The sequence below is a fragment of the Danio rerio genome, chromosome 18, assembly GCF_052040795.2.
Source record: "Danio rerio strain M-AB ecotype USA chromosome 18, GRCz13ab, whole genome shotgun sequence".
NCBI lineage: Eukaryota > Metazoa > Chordata > Actinopteri > Cypriniformes > Danionidae > Danio > Danio rerio.
In genome coordinates, this window is record NC_141038.1 from 24,092,563 (window position 1) to 24,112,941 (window position 20,379).

General features: G+C 36.9%; 1 protein-coding gene across 3 annotated transcripts in view; it reads left to right on the forward strand.

Moving 5' to 3' along the window:
• The window catches only part of bcar1 (BCAR1 scaffold protein, Cas family member), a 181,048-nt gene that overhangs the window by 67,188 nt on the left and 93,481 nt on the right, over window positions 1–20,379 (forward strand). The window contains exons 2-3 of one of the 3 annotated variants that reach the window (XM_087292457.1): window positions 492–536; window positions 3,753–3,833. The exons of 1 other annotated variant lie outside the window; for it this stretch is intronic. In XM_087292457.1, coding sequence (XP_087148583.1) covers window positions 492–536; window positions 3,753–3,833 — 126 coding nt within the window. The remainder of the gene's footprint in view (window positions 1–491; window positions 537–3,752; window positions 3,834–20,379) is intronic. One more of the 3 variants, XM_087292458.1, reaches the window with a different exon arrangement.

Genomic DNA, 20,379 nt, shown 5'->3' on the forward strand with positions numbered 1-20,379 from the left:
ACTGGCGAATGACATTAACTAGTTTGTTGTCTGCTGTTGTGCCGCAATGCGTGCGCTCGCGATTTCAGTAGGTGTGGCTTTGAATCATAGTCCCTCCCCGCCGTCCAAAGATAATATGCTAAGTGGTTAGCATTTTTGCAGATCACCTACTGCACCTTTAACCTCTCTTACTATCCACACAACATGATTACTCTGAGCCTGTGATGAAGTCTGTTGTCTAGTGCTGCCGAGTGCTGTCACATTAAAAGGATAGTGGAACATTTCCTCACCATGGTAAAAGCAGCCATTGATATCCATTGTACAGTGGTAACAAAACATAATATGCAAGTCAATGGCTGTTTTCCCTAAACATTCTTTTATATGTCACTCTTTGTGTTCAAAAGAAAATGGTTTGTAACAAGTAAATGATGGCAGAATTTAAATTTTTGGGTCAACTATCCCTTTAAGGCTGTTACCTGAATGGATATCTCATCTCCGCCTCCTCTTCCCAGGTGTTCTGTAAAATGTTTGACTGTCTTCAGGGGACTTCAGCTGAGGTACGTTCAGCATGGAGTGCAGGATAGAGACACAGATAGAGAACTGACTACTGACTGCACGATTGATCCAACATCTGCCAGTTACACATGGCTGCCTTGGATCTGTTTGCTTGTGTTTGCTGTGAAGTCTCACTGAGAGTGGTGCATGACGTTGATGATGGTATTATATTAATGTGTGTAGATATTTAACATTTAACTAGCAGAGACATCCTCTGATCCTTTTTCTCCCTCCGTAGCGCTCTTCTTTCCAGCTGATTTCTCTTAATTTCCTATCACTTTCGCGCTCCGGTTTTCATTCGCTTCCCTGTTTACGGCCCGTTACCCTTCTAATCGAGGCTCCGGCTGTAAGGAAACTCCTTCTTTAAATGAAACTAGAATTAGAAGCCCATCAGTGGAGCATTCTTCACTGCTTAAACAGATCTCCATTCTCCATAAAGCTTTAGGGGTCTTGCAGCTGCTAGAATACACACACAAACACACACACACACACACACACACACACACACACACACACACACAGATCTAAAAATGTATTTGTCGTTGATCTCAACCCATCCATTCAAGACAATAGAAAATTACGTGATTTATATAATTGAATTGAATATAAATATTAATTAGTGAAAATGCTTTAAATTGATGAAATGTACAAGGTATAATCTATAGGTATAATCAGTATTGCAATTTTGTTTCATTTTTTTTATTTATCAAAAAACCCTAAAATATATCAGTTCAATCAGCACTTTCAATTAACACATACAATTATTAAATCAGGAGGGCACAGTGACTCTTGTTAGAATGACACCTCACAGCAAGAAGGTCGCTGGTTCGAGTCCCGGCTGGGTCATTTGCCATTTCTTTGTGGAGTTTACATATTCTCCCTGTGTTCCCATGGCTTTCCTCTGGCATGGCAATCCAAAGACATGCATTGGATAAACTAAATTTGTTGTAGTGTATGAGTGTGTGTGTGTGAATGTGAGAGTGAATAATTGTTTCCCAGTACTTGTTTGCAGCTGGAAGGGTAAAACATATGCTGGAATAGTTGACGGTTCATTCCACTGTGGCAATGAAATGAGTGGCAATGTGAAAAGAAAATGAATGACTGAATAAATTGAAGAATTGAGTAGTGGCTGCTGGAAATTCAGTATTACATCACAGGAATAAACATTTTGAAATATATTAAAATTATAAAATTATATTAACTTTAGAGAAAACTTTCCAAAATGTAATTAATTATATTTTTCAATTTCTTAGATTTTTTGTTAAGATTAACTTATGTGGCTTTTTACTTGAGTATTAATTGTTATTAAAGTATTTTGAGCTATCAATTTTTTTTTTTTCTGTTTGATTCAAATTGTGCCATATGATTGCAGTGAATTTATTCATAAAGGCCAATTCACACCACACACACAAGTTGGCCTTTGGATTTAAAATGTTGTAAAAAATGACTGTAACTTCATTTATTCAATCTTCCCAGGGTTAAAAATAAATTCTCTGGTCAGATTACGTCATTTTCTTGCAGTTTGTTTTAAAATCATATCACACCGCTCAGACGTTCCACAAGTCAACAAATGCAAGACTGGACATATACGATTGGGTAAAAAAACAAACTTTGATCAATGGCATCAGATGCCAACAGGACTAACACACTATTCCAAGAAAGTCTGATAGATTTGTTTCCTATGTTTTCGCGATATGCTACCAGAAACAGGTAGCTATTGGCATTTATTTAAAAAAAAAAAAAAAGCATTTCCAGCATTCTTCAAAATATCTTTCTTTGTGTTTAACAAATGATAACAAATTAATTTGGGTAAACTGTGTTAATTATAATTCATTCATTCATTTTCTTGTCGGTTTAGTCCCTTTATTAATCCGGGGTCGCCACAGCGGAATGAACCGCCAACTTGTCCAGCACATTTTTATGCAGCGGATGCCCTTCCAGACGCAACCCATCTCTGGGAAACATCCACACACACATTCCCACACTACGGACAATTTAGTCTACCCAATTCACTTGAACTGCATGTCTTTGGACTGTGGGGGAAACCGGAGCACCCGGAGGAAACCCACGCGAACGCAGGGAGAACATGCAAACTCCACAGAGAAATGCCTACTGAGCCGAGGATCGAACCAGCAACCTTCTTGGTGTGAGGCGACAGCACTACCTACTGCGCCACTGCGTCGCCATGTTAATTATAATATTTTATTTTATTATGCTGCTTAGTCCCTTATTTATCAGGGGTCACCACAGCGAAATGAACCGCAAACTATTCCAGCATATGTTTGCAGTGGATGCTTTTCCACCCACAACCCAATAAAAGGAAACACCCATACACTTTCACATTCACACACACTCATAGACTATGGCCAATTTAGATCATCCAATTTACCTGTACCGCATGTCTTTGCACTGTGGGGTAAACCTGAGCACCCAGGCAAACATGGGGAGAACATGCAAACTCCACACAGAAATGCCAACGGGCTCAGCCGGGATTCGAATAGACCTTCTTGCTGTGAAGCGACAGTGCTAACCACATATTTTATTATATTATATTATATTATATTATATTATATTATATTATATTATATTATATTATATTATATTATATTATATTATAGCAATGCAGTGGCGCAGTAGGTAGTGCTGTCCCCTCACAGCAAGGAAGTTGCTGTTTAGAGTCCCGAATGAGCCAGTTGGCATTTCTGTGTGGAGTTTGCATGTTCTCCCTGCGTTCATGTGGGTTTCCTCCAGGTGCTCCGGTTTCCCCCACAGTCCAAAGACACGCGGTACAGGTGAATTGGGTAGGCTAAACTGTCCATAGTGTACGAGTGTAACTGAGTGTGTATGGATATTTCTCAGATATGGGTTGTGGCTGGAAGGGCATTAGCTGCGTAAAACATATGCTAGATAAGTTGGCGGTTCATTCCGCTGTGGCAACCCCAGATTAATAAAGGGACTAAGTCGAAAAGAAAATGAATGAATGATTATACTATATTATATTATATTATATTATATTATATTATATTATTAATTTATAAAACACTATCTGTACTGAGATTAAACAGGGTTTTGAGTTATTTGTGTGTCTTTATATGTATGTACCAAAAAAGAACAGATCACCATTTCACCCTTCACACTTCCCCAACCCAGTATTCTTGCTCTCCAGATGAGTTCAGTAACTGCTCTCTCTCTCTCTCTCTCTCGCTGCTCTTTAATAGATAGGATCTAGACCTCTGAATCCCTCGTCTGCAGGATCTGCAGCTCTTCTAGATCATCACCTCCTTCATTCAGACCCACTGGTAAGGAGTGATCATGAAGTCTGAAGTGGCGCCTCCTGTTGGATGGTTATTGCAAAATATTGGCACCTCACCCATAACTTTCATTAACAACCCACCCAGCTATCGTGTCTGCATGATCTCTGCTCATCACAGTCTGATCTCATGTCTAAACACGGCACGAAAGCAGTATGAAATATATTTATTTGGCTCTGTATTTTTAGAATGAAGCACAGATGCCTCTCAAGGTCAAACGGAGGCATAACTGTGCTAAATTGGACTGCAGAGTGTGTGTTTATGTGTGCATGCATGCGTTTGGCACCAAGCTGAATGGCATGTTTGTTTTCCTCTCTGCGTTTGTCTTGCAGCAGCTCAGTGGGTCTCTAATGAGTTATTAGCTGCTGGTCAGGTCTTCATTTCTAGCATTAGAGCAGGAGCCGGTCAGGAAGTGATGCGGCTCTGAGATGATCTCTAAGAGGCGTTAATGGCACACAGTGCAGCACAGATATTCATCTGCTCATTAAAGGCCATTATATCTACAGTATACTCTAACATACCAATACACAATTTAGAGGGATTTACAACAGTAGATATGTGCACCCTGGGGGCACTATTGAAATAAATATATGCTTAAATAAATACATAACTTTTATCAAATGCCTTTAAATATATGTAAAACAGGTGTATATAGAAAGTATTTAGACCCCCTTAAATGTTTCACTATATGTTATATTGCAGCCATCTGCTAAAAATGTTACGTTCATTTCTTTCCTCATGAATGTACACACAGCACCCCATGTTAACAGAAAAACATAGAATCGTTGACATTTCCACAGATTTATTAAAAAAGTTAAACTGAAATATCACATGGTCCTAAGTATTCAGACCCTTTTCTGTGACACTCATGTATTTAAGGTGCTGTCCATTTCTTCTCATCATCTTTGAAGTGGTGTGATTGTATGATTATACTGATTGGACTTGATTGGGAAAGCCACACACCTGTATATATATGACTATAAGACCATGTCATATTTTAGTTTTTCTTTTTTATTAAATCTTCAAAAACGCCAACAAATCTGTGCTTTTTTGTCAATATGGGGTGGTGTGTACATTAATGAAGAAAAAAAAACAAAAAATAATTTTAGAAGACGGCTGCAATATAAAAATCGTGGAACAATAAAGGGGGTCTGAATACTTTATGTACCTTCTATATATAAGCAATATCACACAACTGGCAGTGCAATATGGCTGTATATCAGCACTGGTGGGAGGATTGTGTTGTGCCTTAGTGTCCCACCAGTGATGATATATAGCCATATTGCACTGCTAAGTGTGATATTGCATTTATACAACAGTTCGACGAGATAATCATGTGTAAGAAAATCAAACACAGAGGACGCAATGTGGTGCAAGGCACAACGCAATTGCTATTTGCTACTTGCTACTAGCTCGGCGTAAGAGTCGTTTTGAGGTGTTGCGCCATGCTGTTTAAATCGCAAATGCATTTGCGCTCATATAGGCGTTCTGGTCTAAAATAGCAGGCGTGTTTTGGCGCGTTGCTATTTTGAGAAACTATAATAGTCTGTTCTTTAGTCCAGAACAAAGTTGTTTTATTGTCTGGCGCAGAGTGCGCCTGGCTTACACACTATTTAATACACACAAGATGTAGAGCAATACACAAATATCTTTACATATGAAAAAGATGGCAATATTAAGGATAAAAATAGGATATAAACATAAAGGATTAAAATATGACAAAGCATATTATTTTCTAGCCTACATGAATTTAAAAAACACTGCCTTAATACTTTTTTCATCTCTGGAGGCTTTTTCAGTTCATTTAATTTACTTTTGTATAATGTTATTATTATTAGCAGTATTATTTATTATATGCATATTTATATTTGTTTTATTAAAAACAAGCTTAGATTTGTCCATCTGTCAGGTTTTAGACCATATTGGGCACAGCATGTGTATTAGGATATAACTCAGGTTTTTTAGCACACTTCGTTATTATTGTTCATTTATTCGTTTACTCGAAATTAGAACTGAATTTAGAAATAGTTTTGAAACAAATCTTTGCGCTTAACAAACTAAATTAATTATTTATAGGCTAATTGATGCCTGTGCATACAAGGTTTCCCTATCCATGAGAGCGAAAGTGAAAGTAGATAATTTTTCTCTCATTCTCGCGCTGCAGATGCTCTGTTTAACTGTTTTCTTGCTAGTGAAATGCTCAGTTTTTCCATTTACACTTACTTAATGTCATGTAAATAGCAAACATGCTTATGGCGTGATGCAACTAACTCTAAAAGGTAAGGGAGATGAGACTCTGATTGGTTTATTCTCAAAACACACCTATAATTCATTAAGAAAATAAACTCAACCCTTTTAGACCATGTGCAACGACGCAAAGGAACTACTTTTTTCGGCCATTCCTTCACATCTGCAGCTGACGTTAGAACAGCAGAAACCATTGCTACTTTACCAACGACACTTTAGAGCTTTAGAGCTGGCATAAAATGACATCAGTCTATAGAGATTTCCCAGTATTTCTCTGTTGCAATTGGGAGATCACAAGAAATAACCCCAAATAAGCCAAAGATTACTGTTGTGTTTGCCATAAAAAAAAAAAACCTAACACATGAGGGCATTTCTTCTTTCCCTGTTTTTTTCCGAACTAGTCTGCAGTAACGAAAACAGGTGACTCATTAGAAACAAACAGATGAATAAACCAAAAAGTAACTCAGGATTTTACAAAGAGTAACCAACACAAAGTACACAGTTTAATGATGATTTGATCAGCTGTACTTAGAAATTAAGCTGTTTTTCTCTTCTAAGGGCTTATTATGTAGTCTCTTTCGCCAAAATGTGGCGAAGTGTCAACCGTCTTTGCTCTGTTCAGTGACAGGCTAACGCCTGCCAAAGCGTTGTGTCTCAGAATTGATAAATATTTAAAATAGGCACTATCTATATAATGTTTATTATACAACTATCAATAATATAAATAGTACGCTTATTACACAAGACTTATTTTGCTCAAGTGGTATACAAATAAACTTGAGTTATAATGTATGCACTCCCCTACAGAATCTTCTCAATCAATCTAAAATCAAAGATTTTTTAGAAACAATTATTCAACTCATCTAGAAAAATTGTGGTCATTTCGTAAAATATGTTGCAAAATAAAAAATATTGCAATATGTAATTTTTTTTTGTATTGTACAGCCCTAAAATACATATTTGAAATATATTTACAACCATTAATTAAAAATATGTGTTTATTTTTGTGTCAGGGACAAAAAAATACATATCAATAGCATGTTTTTGTAAAGTTTACAAAAAACATTGTTAACATTGAACATTAACATTATAATTTCTAATTGTTAAAAAAGTCACAATACATTTTATTTTGTAATGCATCTAAAAATGTGACAAAGGAGTGACTGATCTTACTGATGGAACAGACAGAAACACTCATTTAGAATATATCTATAAGTGTCTAATATGCTGTCACCAAGTCGACAACAGACACACCACAGGGCACTTGATGACCTCTGACCCAATGCTCGACGATGTCATCATCTGAGAACAAGAGTCACCCTGTCATCCAGCACTTCTCTTTCTCTCACGCAAAATTATTTACTCGGCTGTTAAATGCCTGGTATTTGGGGAATATTTGGCTCTACCCCATCACACACTGTCCCCCTCTAATTTCGCAGCCGCTGCATTCCAGACCCCTTGATAAATGGGTGTTGTATTTCAGCAGTATTCACAGAGGTCGGTGACCCCACACTGCACTGTACTTCAGCTGGGGGAATAGATGTTCCCCCAGTGGCTGGTTGGGACTAGAGGTCAGATGACCTGACCCTGGGACTATCCTAAGTATACAACAATACCACAATCCATGAAACCCAGACATCACAGTGTCTCCAAAAATATGTTTGTCTCTGTTATAATGTTTCCTTACATGACATCCTAATTTTACCTAGTGGATGTTGTTCTGAGACCCAGGGCCGGCCCTTTACATTCAGGGGCGCTAAGCAGAAACATTTTGGGGCCCTACTATTCTCTAATAGTAGAGTATAGCTATTGCAAACCGACCCACAATGATTTTATTGCTTATTAAATACAATCAATAAAACTAAAAAAGTAAAGCCTAAAGATTTGCTACATTTCTTCTGCCTAATAACTGTCTGAAAGATTTGGACATTTTAAAACACTACTGTTTTTGTCAACTAGCTGCTTAAAAAATGAAGAATTAAACAATCTTTGTTAAAGGGACCAGTGATTCCTACTTTTGCAACCTTGATCTCAACGTTCATAAAATGCAGATTTTTTTCTTTTTTCTTTTTTTTCTTTTCAATATATATATTAAAATACTGTCAATAAACATAATTTTTAGTGTTTATATATAATTATGGTGTTTCTGGGACAACAATTGTCTCAGGCCCTGGTAAAAATTTATATTGGTCAGTACTTTGATCATTTATGCAAAATATTAGCAAAATCCCCCAAAACTGTGCGTCAAATATATTCAAAATCAAAATAACTGTGCATTGAAATTGTACTTTTTTGTAACCTAGGGTGCGTTTCCCAAACAATGACATAACTAATGGCTGAAGATGCTTCGTTTAGCCACAAGTTATTTATTAAGAAATGTATATGTACCAATACACTACATATACATTTATAAATATATATATATATATATATATATATATATATATATATATATATATATATATATATATATATATATATATATATATATATATATATATATATATATGTATATATATATATAATAAATAGCATAGGCTACTATAAATTAAAACCAATAACATAACCTATATATTTTTGTTTTCACAAGCTTTGGAGACGTAACATAGATTCCACCTTCCATAGGTCACCTATAGCGTTTGTCATGAGCCACAACTTTATTCGAAATGGCATAAATGATTTCAAAGTATACTACAAAGGGAGCAAAATTGTCAATATCAAGATTGCTTAAACTGAACACTTTCTGAAAAAACTCATTGTTGTCACAGTTTGGTCCATAAGCATTGACTAGTGTTAATGGCACAGAAAATATAACAACAATAACGTATCTCCCTTCTTTATCTGCAATAGTGAGATTATGTTTAAAAAAGGACTCCTTTATGTATAAGGATTGCTGTTCCTTTTGATTTCCAAGAAAAATTGTAATAATAAATTTGTTCGATCCATTTGCATCTAAGTCTTACATGGGCAGTACGTTTCAAATAAGTCTTTTGAAGAAAGTTGGGACGTTCTAAATGAATAGGATATAGGGGGGATAACTGGGAATAGAACACAGCCAGAAACTATGATTCTAACTAAAGCTCTGGAAGTGTAGTTGGAAAAGTTTGTGATGCCGTTTGCGAATGTTTGTGAAATCTATTCACAGTTTGCAAATAGATTTGGGAAACAACAACTGAACAAATTTTGTTTGTAATGATGGAACTTGAAACCTTAGTTGGCTGATAATGCTTTTCAGAAACGCACCCTTGGTTGAATTTTCAGTTATTATGACCTCCTGTTTTACATGCAAATATGAGGTACTGGAACACATCAGCAAAACTTGTTCACACACAGCTTTTTGGTCCACATGGGATCAGACGCAGCCAACAACACAGTTTGTTTTCATCACAACTAGTTCTTTGACGTCAACTTGGTGTATCCTGGGTTTAAGACTAGTGATTGGTGACAAAAAAAGTTGTTGAGCTTAACAAAACAAGAAATGACTGTAAGAATATAGAAAGAAACACAATCAGGGCATTAACTTAACAATTCTAGTCACTTTAAAGTGAAAATCAGCTGAAAGAAGACGGGTCTTATCTTGTCCCAACAAATTCTTAGGAGAAGGGTTTGTGAGACCAAAAAAATTTCCAAGAATAGTTTTGGGGTAAGAAAATCTCTAGAACTGTACTTTGACGTCAGTAGTATCACCACAAATAGTTTGAAAGAGTTTGAAGAAAAAAAGCTTCTGCTGTCAACCAACAACAAACTCAAGCATCTTCAGTTGTTTATATTTTGAGCTAAAGATAAAAAGGTACACAATAAAGACAGTTTCACAGTCGACATTTTCTCAAATTTAACAAGGGTGCCAATATTAGTGAAGACTTTGGTGTAGTGTCCTATCGCCTCTCTCCAGTAGCTCACACAGATCAATGTGATGTTTATCTGTGGGTCAGTGGAGTTAATAATTTCATCTGACCCGCCTGAACTCTATAAGCACCACTGCACTGCAGACCACTGACATGACTGTCCATGTATTTCTTGAAGCTGCTGTCTGATGGCTTTGAAGCATAAAACGCTTTCATAATCTGTGCTTTAAAGATGCTCCTTCATGTTCTGAGCATTGAGATTGAGGGCTGATCTTTAAAATCTTTCATGCATTGCTCTCTGTTCTCACTGGAGCCTCATCAGTGTCTGCTTTCTCTTAAGTTATAGGGTGAAATGGTTTAAAACTTAGAGTTGATAACAAGGTTGGAGGTCCGAACTCTTCAATATGGGCGATCCATGAGCTATTACTTTGTTCCCTTGAAGTTCAAAACACATAATCACAGGTTGTTCACGAAATTGCCCATTTCTTTAAGTGGCTTTGGATAGTGCTGCCAGATAAATGACCAAAATCTGGATCTGAAATCAATAACCTAAAAGTTGGTGGACAGTGTTATCGGTGTGTATCTTACACTGCCATAATAAAATGTCTTTTAGTTAACAGTTGTCTAGCTTTGATTCACAGGACTTTTAAGTTAATTTCGGCTTTTGAAAAGTGACTTTTATGTACATTAAATAATAACTTGGAAATACATTTATACAATAACAGAAACAGCATATTAAACCATAATTTAAATGACCAACCATGACAATACGTTGACTAATATGTCAGTAAAATGTCAAGAAAAGTCACTTTATTCAACTTTTCAACATCAGTTGTCAGAAAAGAGGCAATGTAATTTGAAAGCGCAAATATACATAAAGCATAAATATTTATTAGCAAAGTCATTTTTCTTTTACTCAAATGCTATAATGACTGCTGTAAATCTGAGATTTAGGTTGACTTTGCATTGTATTGAAAGGAAAGGGCTGCAGACCTTAGAGTTGAGAGAAACCAGAGACTGCATTTCAGACCTCATAAGGGAACTATGACCTCTCCCCCTTCATCTCCAGCTATTTTCATTATGAGTTATTTGCTGATGTGGTTTTGCTCAGCCATCATTTGTTTCAGCATGTCAGCCGTCTTTTTCGTCAGAATATGAAACAAAGTTACGAGAATGTGAGAGAATACAAACTAGAAATGATACATTTGTATTAGATTCAATTCATAAGAAGTTCATTTATTTTTTTTTTTCATTTAAGGTGGTGGATAATTTCCTTATTAATATGTATAGGTATCACAATTCAAATGTTTGGGGTCAGCAGGATTTTTTTTTTCTTTAAAATAAATGAATATTTATGATGCATCACATTGATCTACAGTACCAGTAAACACATTTAAAATAAATGATAATGGGACACTGATGACTGGACTAATGAAGCTAGGAGTTTAGCTGTCATCCCAGGAATAAATTGAAACATGACTTATCTTAACATAGAAAACAGCTGTTTTGCGTTATATTATTATTGTTATTATATTATTAAAACATTAGAATGATTATTTTAATTATATATATAATTTTAATTATTACATTTTTTGCTCCATTTTAATGCATATTTAACTGAAAACTTGGAGAGCACAAGAGATTTGCTGAACTCAAACTTAAATAAACGTGTAGATTTTGCTTATATAAAAATACTTGTCCTTAGTATTAATACTACTACTACTACTACTAATAATAATAATAAAAATAAAAATAATTCATTTTCTTTTCGGCTTAGTCCCTTTATTAATCTGGGGTGCCACAGCGAAATGAACTGCCAGCTTATCCCGCACATGTTTTTATGCAATGTATGCCCTTCCAGTCGCAACCATCACTGGGAAACATCCATACACACTCATTCACACACACACACACTCATACACTATGGTCAATTTTAGCATACCCAATTCACCTGTACAGCATGTCTTAGGACTTGTGGGGAAAACCAGGACACCCAGAGGAAGCCCACACGAATACCGGGAGAACGTGCAAACTCCACACAGAAATGCTGAGAAACTGCACAGAAAACTGACCAAGCCAAGGATCGAACCAGCAATCTTCTTGCTATGAAGCAAATGTGCTACCCACTGCGTTACCACGTCGCCCATAATAAAAAAATAAATTGTAAAAATAATAATAATTATTATTATTATTAAAGTAGATTTTTTTCATTTCTTAATAAATAGCCTAGCCTACTATAAATTAGACCTACAAACATTAACAATTATATGATTTATATATAAGATTAGAATATGTGTAGCTTATTCATTTTAATTGGAATATTCTGAATAATATTTGTAAAAAAAAACATATATAGGTCCTATGTGTTGTTTACATATATTTCAATAAATAATGGTAAACGAGTGCATGTTTTTACTAGAACAAATATTGGATTTTTGTTAAATGCGTGTGCGTGTAAAAAAATATAATTTGCACAAAAGTTATTTGTACAAAAACTAAGTAGTTAATCCGCTCAGTTTAGAGCGTCATGATGGACGTTTTACGTTATAACTTACGTGGTGAGACTGAGAAACTATGGGATTTGGGAAACACTCGTCACTACATTACTCATTTCCCAAACAATGCATCGTACTATAATAGTTCAGCCGGGAGTTATGTCGTTGTTTTGGAAACGTCCCCCTGATTGATACTCTGTTCAAAAACCCGTAGTCTATGATTTGATATTCTATACAACAGTATATCAGGTAACAGATGAAAACTGCCTGAAATGTTCTCTATTGTCAAGTTTTTTAAAATTAAAATGAACATTGATGTGAGCAACTTATTATTGAGCAATTGATGTGACTCCTGAGGTATTAAATGTGATACAAAATAAATATCCTGAACAATTGTATATGGCCGTTTTTTTGAGGGGATTTCGCTAGATGGTTTATTAAACCATCATGTTCCAGAAAAGTAGAAATTTCTGCCTATTGTGTGATATTTTCAGCTCTTACCCAGTTATCTGTAATAGTGGACTGTCGCCTTAAATGAAGGAAGTGATCTAATTTGGCTTTAGATTCAAGTTTAAAGCATTTTGGATTTAGAAAGTTTAGTTAAACCTAACAAAACAGAAATATACTGTACTTCAAAAATATTTTCTTCCTGCTTTTTTTAGAAAGGTTAAATTTTTGTGTAATAATGACCAATACATTTTCTTGATTTTTAAAACGATGAAAATAGGTTCTGTATTTAATCTTAGAGAAAAGAGTGCCTTTTTATAATATTATTATATTATTTCCAAACACCACATCACTCTATAGCACACCTCAATGTATCTTTGAAAATCTATATTTGACAGTAAAGAGTGGCATGAAGACTAATCAGATGAAATTAGACAGGAATCGGATGGTGGCGAGACTGGTAATGAGATTACATTAGATGGCAGTTACTGATGGCCTGTCAGCTCTAGCTGTGGTGGTCTTATCTCAACTTTTCCCCGAGACCTCCGCTTATTGCCTTATCCAGACACCTGGGACCCAGAGACTCAGTTTCTCACACCAACTCGTTCATTTTCAAGGGCAGAGAGCAAAATCTTGGATACACAAGGCCTTGCATACACACACACACACACACACACACATACGCACGCTCATGCACGAGCAGTGAAACGCAGTAGACTAGAAATAAACGAATGAAGCTGCGTATCAGGCAATTGAGTTTATATCAAACGTTTCTCATTCCCCACAGATAGCTTCAAACAGCTGCCGCTTTCTGATTACAACTGCGCTTTTTATTGTTGGAAGCACATTTCCGAAAGCTGAAAATTGCAGCGATTTGTAATTAACCTTTGAGACAGTGAAGCTATTTGTAAGAGAGCGTAATAGCAGCGTTAATGTCTGGGAAGAGTATTACTTCACAATCCTCCAGACAGTTAGTGAGACGGAAGGAACGTAATTAAAGGGGCAGTTCACCCAAAAAATAAAACTTCAGTCATCGTTTACTTATCCTGGTAATGTTTTAAGGGTGCATACCCTTCTTTTTCTGACAACAAAATACATTTTTTTTAAATGATCTTATATTAATTCATAAAGTTGCAGTGATAAGCAACCAGCTTTAAGCTTTTTAAAAAAGATGAAAACATGACAGAAGAGTTCCATACTATTCCTAAGTGTTCTAGGGATACACAATGGGGCTATGGGAAATAAATAAAAAAGTGTAAGTATTATTTCCCGAAAAGTCTGACCTTGTATTCTGATCTACTATAATCTGTGACTCTGTGCAACAGCTTGGCAGTTTTCTCCAACTCTCCCAAGAAAAACAATGTCAGTTGAGAGAAATCAAGATTCATTGAAATGTGACTCGAAATTGGGCCTATGAACTTACTAGTGATGTCAATACAGTACTATGTAGAACATGGAATCTAGATTATGTAATCAAACTCTATTTGTATTACAGTGTTTCGCTGTGTCTTTTTAACTGTGCATCATTTAAAGCAACATAGGCTCATTCTGAAAACTTAGCTCTATATACATTTCTGGAGATCATGAACTATGTAGCCAGAAGGACGTATGGCTGCATTTCATCTTTAAAATGAATGCTACATACGGGATGAACACCATTTCTTTCCACACTTACCTCTGTGTGAACGGCTTTCCCGCAGTTACCAGTTTGTCCAGTAGATCGCTTTGTTCGTCGTTGGACTTGAGATGCTGAGAGGAGTTCACCACAACGGCAGGGTTCAAGTCTGATGAAAAATGATTCAAGAAAGCAAAGCCAAAAAAATAAAATAACATAAAATAACAAATAAAAAGTAAATGACAGGGTGACAATGTGATAAAATTTGAAAACATGGTAAAAATTAGGCGAGGACTTTTCTTGTTCTGGATTGGTTTTTAAAACTGTCCGTTGGGTTTTTGGAGGTGGGTTTAAGTTACGGGTCAATCTGTGCTTTTCAAAACACTATTGGTTGGATTTAGGGAAGGAGGAGGTTGGGTCAGTTGATTGGTCAGTTAGTGTCAGTCGACAGCAGCCTGTGGTGGATTTACGCAAGAAGAGCAGGTGTGAAGGCAGTTGTGAGAGTCATTTGAGATCTCAAAAAGCAAACACAGCGACATCTGGTAAATTCGCGAAAACAAAAACTGCAAAAAACGAAGCTCCTGGATTGATTTGGCGGTCTCCAGAAATGTATATTGTGTTTTAAAATAAGCCTGGGTTGATTTAACGTACACACTCTAAGAGTGCGTGGCTTGACGAAGCATATCTCATTTTGAAGGCTCCAAATGCAGCATTCAATTTTGTCCTTTTTTTCCCAGATAATGAAGGATACATCTGATGGATCATTTGTAGCCTTGAACAACCCAAAATTCATTGTGCACCAATGATGACAGGCCCATTTAAAAAAAAAATTCGGATAACAGAAATTTTTAAATGCAAAAACTAGGTTTCAGTTACTTCAGGATATCTATCTCTAGCTTACACAAATGTAAAATCAGACAGACTATGAGATTTTGACATTTCTTACTAAGATGTGATTTTAACAACCCAGACTCATTCTGAAAACGGACTTTTATATACATTTCTAGAGTCCGCTAAATACATCCCAAGAGCTAAGTTTTTTTTTTTTGCAGTTTTTGTTTTCGCAAATCCACCAGAGGCCGCTGTGTATGCTTTATTAAATCTTACATTTCTCTCATGAGTGTCATTTGCGCCTGTTGTTCTTGCGTAACTCCATCAGAGGCCACTGTCAACTGACTGTTTGACTGACTGACTGACCGATTGACTGACCCACCGTCCTTCTTCCCTAAACCCAGCCAATAGTATTTTCAAAAGCAAAGATTGACCCGCCCACCCACTTTCCTAAACTCAACCAACAATTTTAAAAAGCCATCCAGAAAAAGAAAAGCCCCATCATTTCACCACATTTTCAGATTTTACCACATTTTCTCCCTGTTATTTACTTGTTTATTTTATTTTTCGGATTCTGTTTTTGCCTACGCTTTCACCAGACTCGAACCCCGTCGTTGTGGTCATCTCCCTTCTGCATCTCAAGTCCACCAACATACATTGCGAGCTAACTGGACAAACTGGTAACAGTGGGAAAGGTATATACGGAGGTAAGCAGTCAGCTGTGAGCGAAAAAAGGAAGGGCATCATACCGCCCTGTAGCATTCGTTTAAAAGACGAAATAGAGCCAAACGTACTTCTGGCTACATGATTTAAGAGCTCCAGAAAAGTATATAGAGCTACATTTTCAGAATGAACCTTTGCTGGATTTTAACGACCATTTACATTTTTCATGAATTGTATTTATACAGTTTGGGAACTTTGATTTGCCTTCAGAAGATTTAAAATCATTTTTATTATTAAGAACGTAATTGCTGAGTTCCGGTTATGGCGCCTGAGGAGTAGACGTGCGCGTGGTCAGCTCCCAAAAAACTTTTCAGTTTTGTCTATTAACATCAGTGATTTTGTTCGTTTCTGGCAGTATTCGTTTATTTTCTGTTCTGCGACATATTTTATCTTTGAAATGTCAAAAGGAAGGGGCAGACAGATCGATAAAGAAGGTTCTCCTTCGCCGAATGCTAACGTCACGTTGGCCGAGATTCGCGCGCTACATGATGACCTTAGAGCCTCGATCGCAGAGGATTTTAAAACATCTTTTGAAAGTTTGGCAACCAAGCTTGACAATATTCAATCCACGGTGGCTGATCATGACCTTCGCATCGGAAACCTCGAGTCCGGTGCTACAGAGTTTAGTCAGCAACTCGATCAACTCAACGCTACGTGTTTGCGGCTCCAGAAGGACAACGAGTGGCTAAAAGCTAAAGTTTCCGATCTTGAAAGTCGCAGCCGGCGCCAAAACATTCGAATAGTCGGCTTACCCGAATCAGTCGAGGGGCCGCGACCGACGGCTTTTTTCTCTCAGCTTCTGGTCGATGTCCTTGGCTCCCAGGTGTTAACCTCGCCGCCCGAGCTGGACAGAGCTCACCGCAGCCTCGCGCCTAAACCTGCACCAGGCCAGAGACCGCGACCTGTCATCCTGCGATTTCATCGCTTTCAAACGAAGGATTTGGTCGTCCGTGAATCTCGCAAAAAGGGTGAGCTGCTGTATGATGGCCACAAGATTCGTATCTTTGAGGATTATTGCCCTGATGTTGTGAAACTTCGCGCCGAGTACAAAGACGTGATGTCATCACTCTACAAACGAGGACTCAAGCCTGCGCTTCTCTACCCTGCTAGACTTCGAATAACACTTCCAAACGGTGAGAAGAAATGGCTTGCTTCGGTCTCGGAAGCCAACAGTTTCATCCAGAGTTCGAGCTAGTAGCAAACGAGTTGAATTAGACTCTACTATGTACAGTCATTAATGTCTTTCTGGCCGCCTCCCTCTCCAAGGATGCTATAGGATGTACCTGTGGATTTGAGATATAAACCTGCTCAGTATAAAGACTTTTCCGTGCTTGAACTTAAAAGCTCATTTTATTTATAGTAGGCTGAATTGTAAGCTTGCAGTTTATTTTCCCCTTTTTTTTACATTGCATATTATGCTGCTTTGTTTTTTTTTATATCGATCTAAATAAGGGATGACTAGTACTTGGATTTTGGTTTAGATTCACAATGAGCTCAGTCAGGCTTTTTTATACTGCAAGCAGAATTTACTTTTTGACCTTTTTTTTATTACTTAAAGAACAGCCTGGGAGGTTGGCCCAGCGGTTTTTATATTGGACATTGTTAAATTTGATAAAGCTATGTTGATGTTTCTTAGTTAAAAACTTACTGCAGACTATTTTATGTTATGTTAAAATCCAATCTACTTAGATTTGTGCTTATTTTGTGAGGCATAGTGTTACTGCCCTTTTGTATTTTGTGTGCGATTGCTTCGCCTTTCTTTTTTCTCTTCCACCAATTTGTTTTGCAGTCTAAGTTTGCCAGTAAGCATTGAATGAAAATCGAAATTTAATATTACTGATGTAACTATTATGTTTGGGAGGACTAGGAGTTAGGAAACTTGCCTGTTATGGTAATGTGGGTTCAGCTGCAGTTCTTGTTGTCAGCTGGGGAAAGGGTGGGTTTAAGAGTGGGTTTATCTTTTTTTCCCTTTCTTTCTTTTTTTCCCTTTGTTACTGTTGTTTTGTTTTTGTTGTGCTTTTTTTTTCTTTTTGTATTTTTGTGTGCAATCACTTTTACTGCATTTTGTATCCTCATAATGCTTCTAGCCACCTGCTATGTTGGCTGTGCATACTTGGGGGTGGGTTCTCATAGACTCGATCACGCTTATAGTATTTGTTATTAATGTCTCTCATGAGTAACAAGGTAGCAACGCGTGGTGTACTAAAATTCACTAGTTGGAATGTTAAGGGGCTTAACTCCCCGGTGAAGCGAAATAAAGTTCTTAGCTACTTAAAACATTTAAATACTAGCATTGCCTTTATCCAAGAAACACACCTTATGCCTGCCGATCATCTAAAGATAAGAAAGGGATGGGTAGGTCAGCTTTACCATTCTAGTTTTCAGACTAAGTCCCGAGGTGTAGCTATTCTCATCCACAAATCGATTCCCTTTTCAGTCTCTGAGGTTATTTCGGATCCTAATGGGCGTTTTGTTATTCTCAGAGGACAAATAAACGGAGCTCGCTTGGTTTTGGCTAACGTATATGGACCTAATTGGGACGATGAGGCATTTTTCAAAAAAATTTTGTTTTCCCTCCCTGATTTACACTCAAACCAACTAATTCTAGGTGGGGATTTTAACTGTTGTTTAGACCCTCTTCTAGACCGCTCATCTTCCAGACTCTGTGCACAGTCTAAATCTAGTAGGATCATTCAGCTTTTTATGGAGCAATATGCTGTTTCTGATGTCTGGCGCTTTTTAAATCCGAATACAAAAAAATTCTCATTTTTTTCTCCTGTGCATCACTCTTTTTCCCGTATAGATTACTTTTTGGTTGATAATAATTTGCTTCCATTGATTAGTTCATGTGTTTATAATGCTATAGTAATTTCAGATCATGCCGCTGTTACATTTGATCTGGCTCTTCCTGGCTTTTCAATGTCTAGGCCACCCTGGCGTTTTAACTCCTTACTACTTAAAGATCCTGAGTTTATAGCAGTTATTAATAATCGTATTGATCTATTTATCTCTACAAATCTCTCTCCAGAAGTTTCACCTAAGACTATTTGGGAGGCATGTAAGGCTTACTTAAGGGGAGAAATTATCTCATATGCAGCATACAAGAAAAAAATAATGAACGAAAGTAGGGTCAAGCTTCTTAATTTGTTGTCAGACCTCCAGGCTAAATGTGCTAACTCAACAGACCCTGACCTTTTCGCTCGGTTTCTCACAACAAAGACAGAATTTGATTTGCTTACCACAGATGAGGCAATTGATGCTTTACATAAAACTCATTCCAATTATTATGAATTCGGTGATAAATCAAGTAAATTGCTTGCTCATCAGTTACGTCAGTCTGCAGCTTCACATCATATTACTCAAATCTCCACCCCCACTGGTTTTTCAGCCAACCCACTAACTATTAATGACATGTTTAAAGATTTTTATGCCTCTTTATATACTTCGGAAAATATAGTCGAAGACGCTCAATTTGACACTTTTTTCAAATTTCTAAATTTGCCCTGTATTGATTCTGATATCTCCTCTAATTTGGCAGCTCCACTTGCATTGGAAGAAATTAAGACTGCTCTAAATCTCATGCAGAGTGGCAAGTGCCCAGGGCCTGATGGCTTTCCTGCAGAATTCTTTAGGACATTTTCTGACAAATTGTCTCCTCTTTTACTTAACATGTTTAATGAGTCTTACAGTTCAGGTATCCTTCCTCCTTCTCTCCGACAGGCTATTATTTCCCTTATTCTTAAAAAAGATAAAGATCCCTCCCAGTGCAGTAGCTATCGTCCCATCTCTTTACTTTGTTCTGATGTCAAATTATTAGCTAAAGTTTTAGCAAGACGTTTAAAGACTGTTCTCCCAGCTATAATCTCACCAGACCAAACAGGTTTTATTAAAAATAGACACTCTTTTCACAATATTAGACGCCTTTTAAATATTCTCTACTCTTCTTCTTCAAATGCATCTCCAGAATTAGTTATTTCTATGGATGCTGAAAAGGCATTTGATAGAGTCGAGTGGAGGTATCTGCTTTACACACTGAAGAAATTTGGGTTTCCTGATCAAATTATAACTTGGATTAGACTTTTATACACATCTCCAATGGCCTGTGTACGAACAAATAACAATTATTCTAAATATTTCTCACTTGGTCGCGGTACTAGACAAGGCTGCCCACTCTCCCCTTTACTATTTGCAATGGCCATTGAGCCGTTGGCAATTGCTCTAAGAGCCAGTGCAATGGCTGGCATAAAAAGGGGGGAGTTGGAGCACAAACTGTCTTTATACGCCGATGATCTCTTGTTATACGTGTCTGACCCTTGTACCTCTATTCCTTT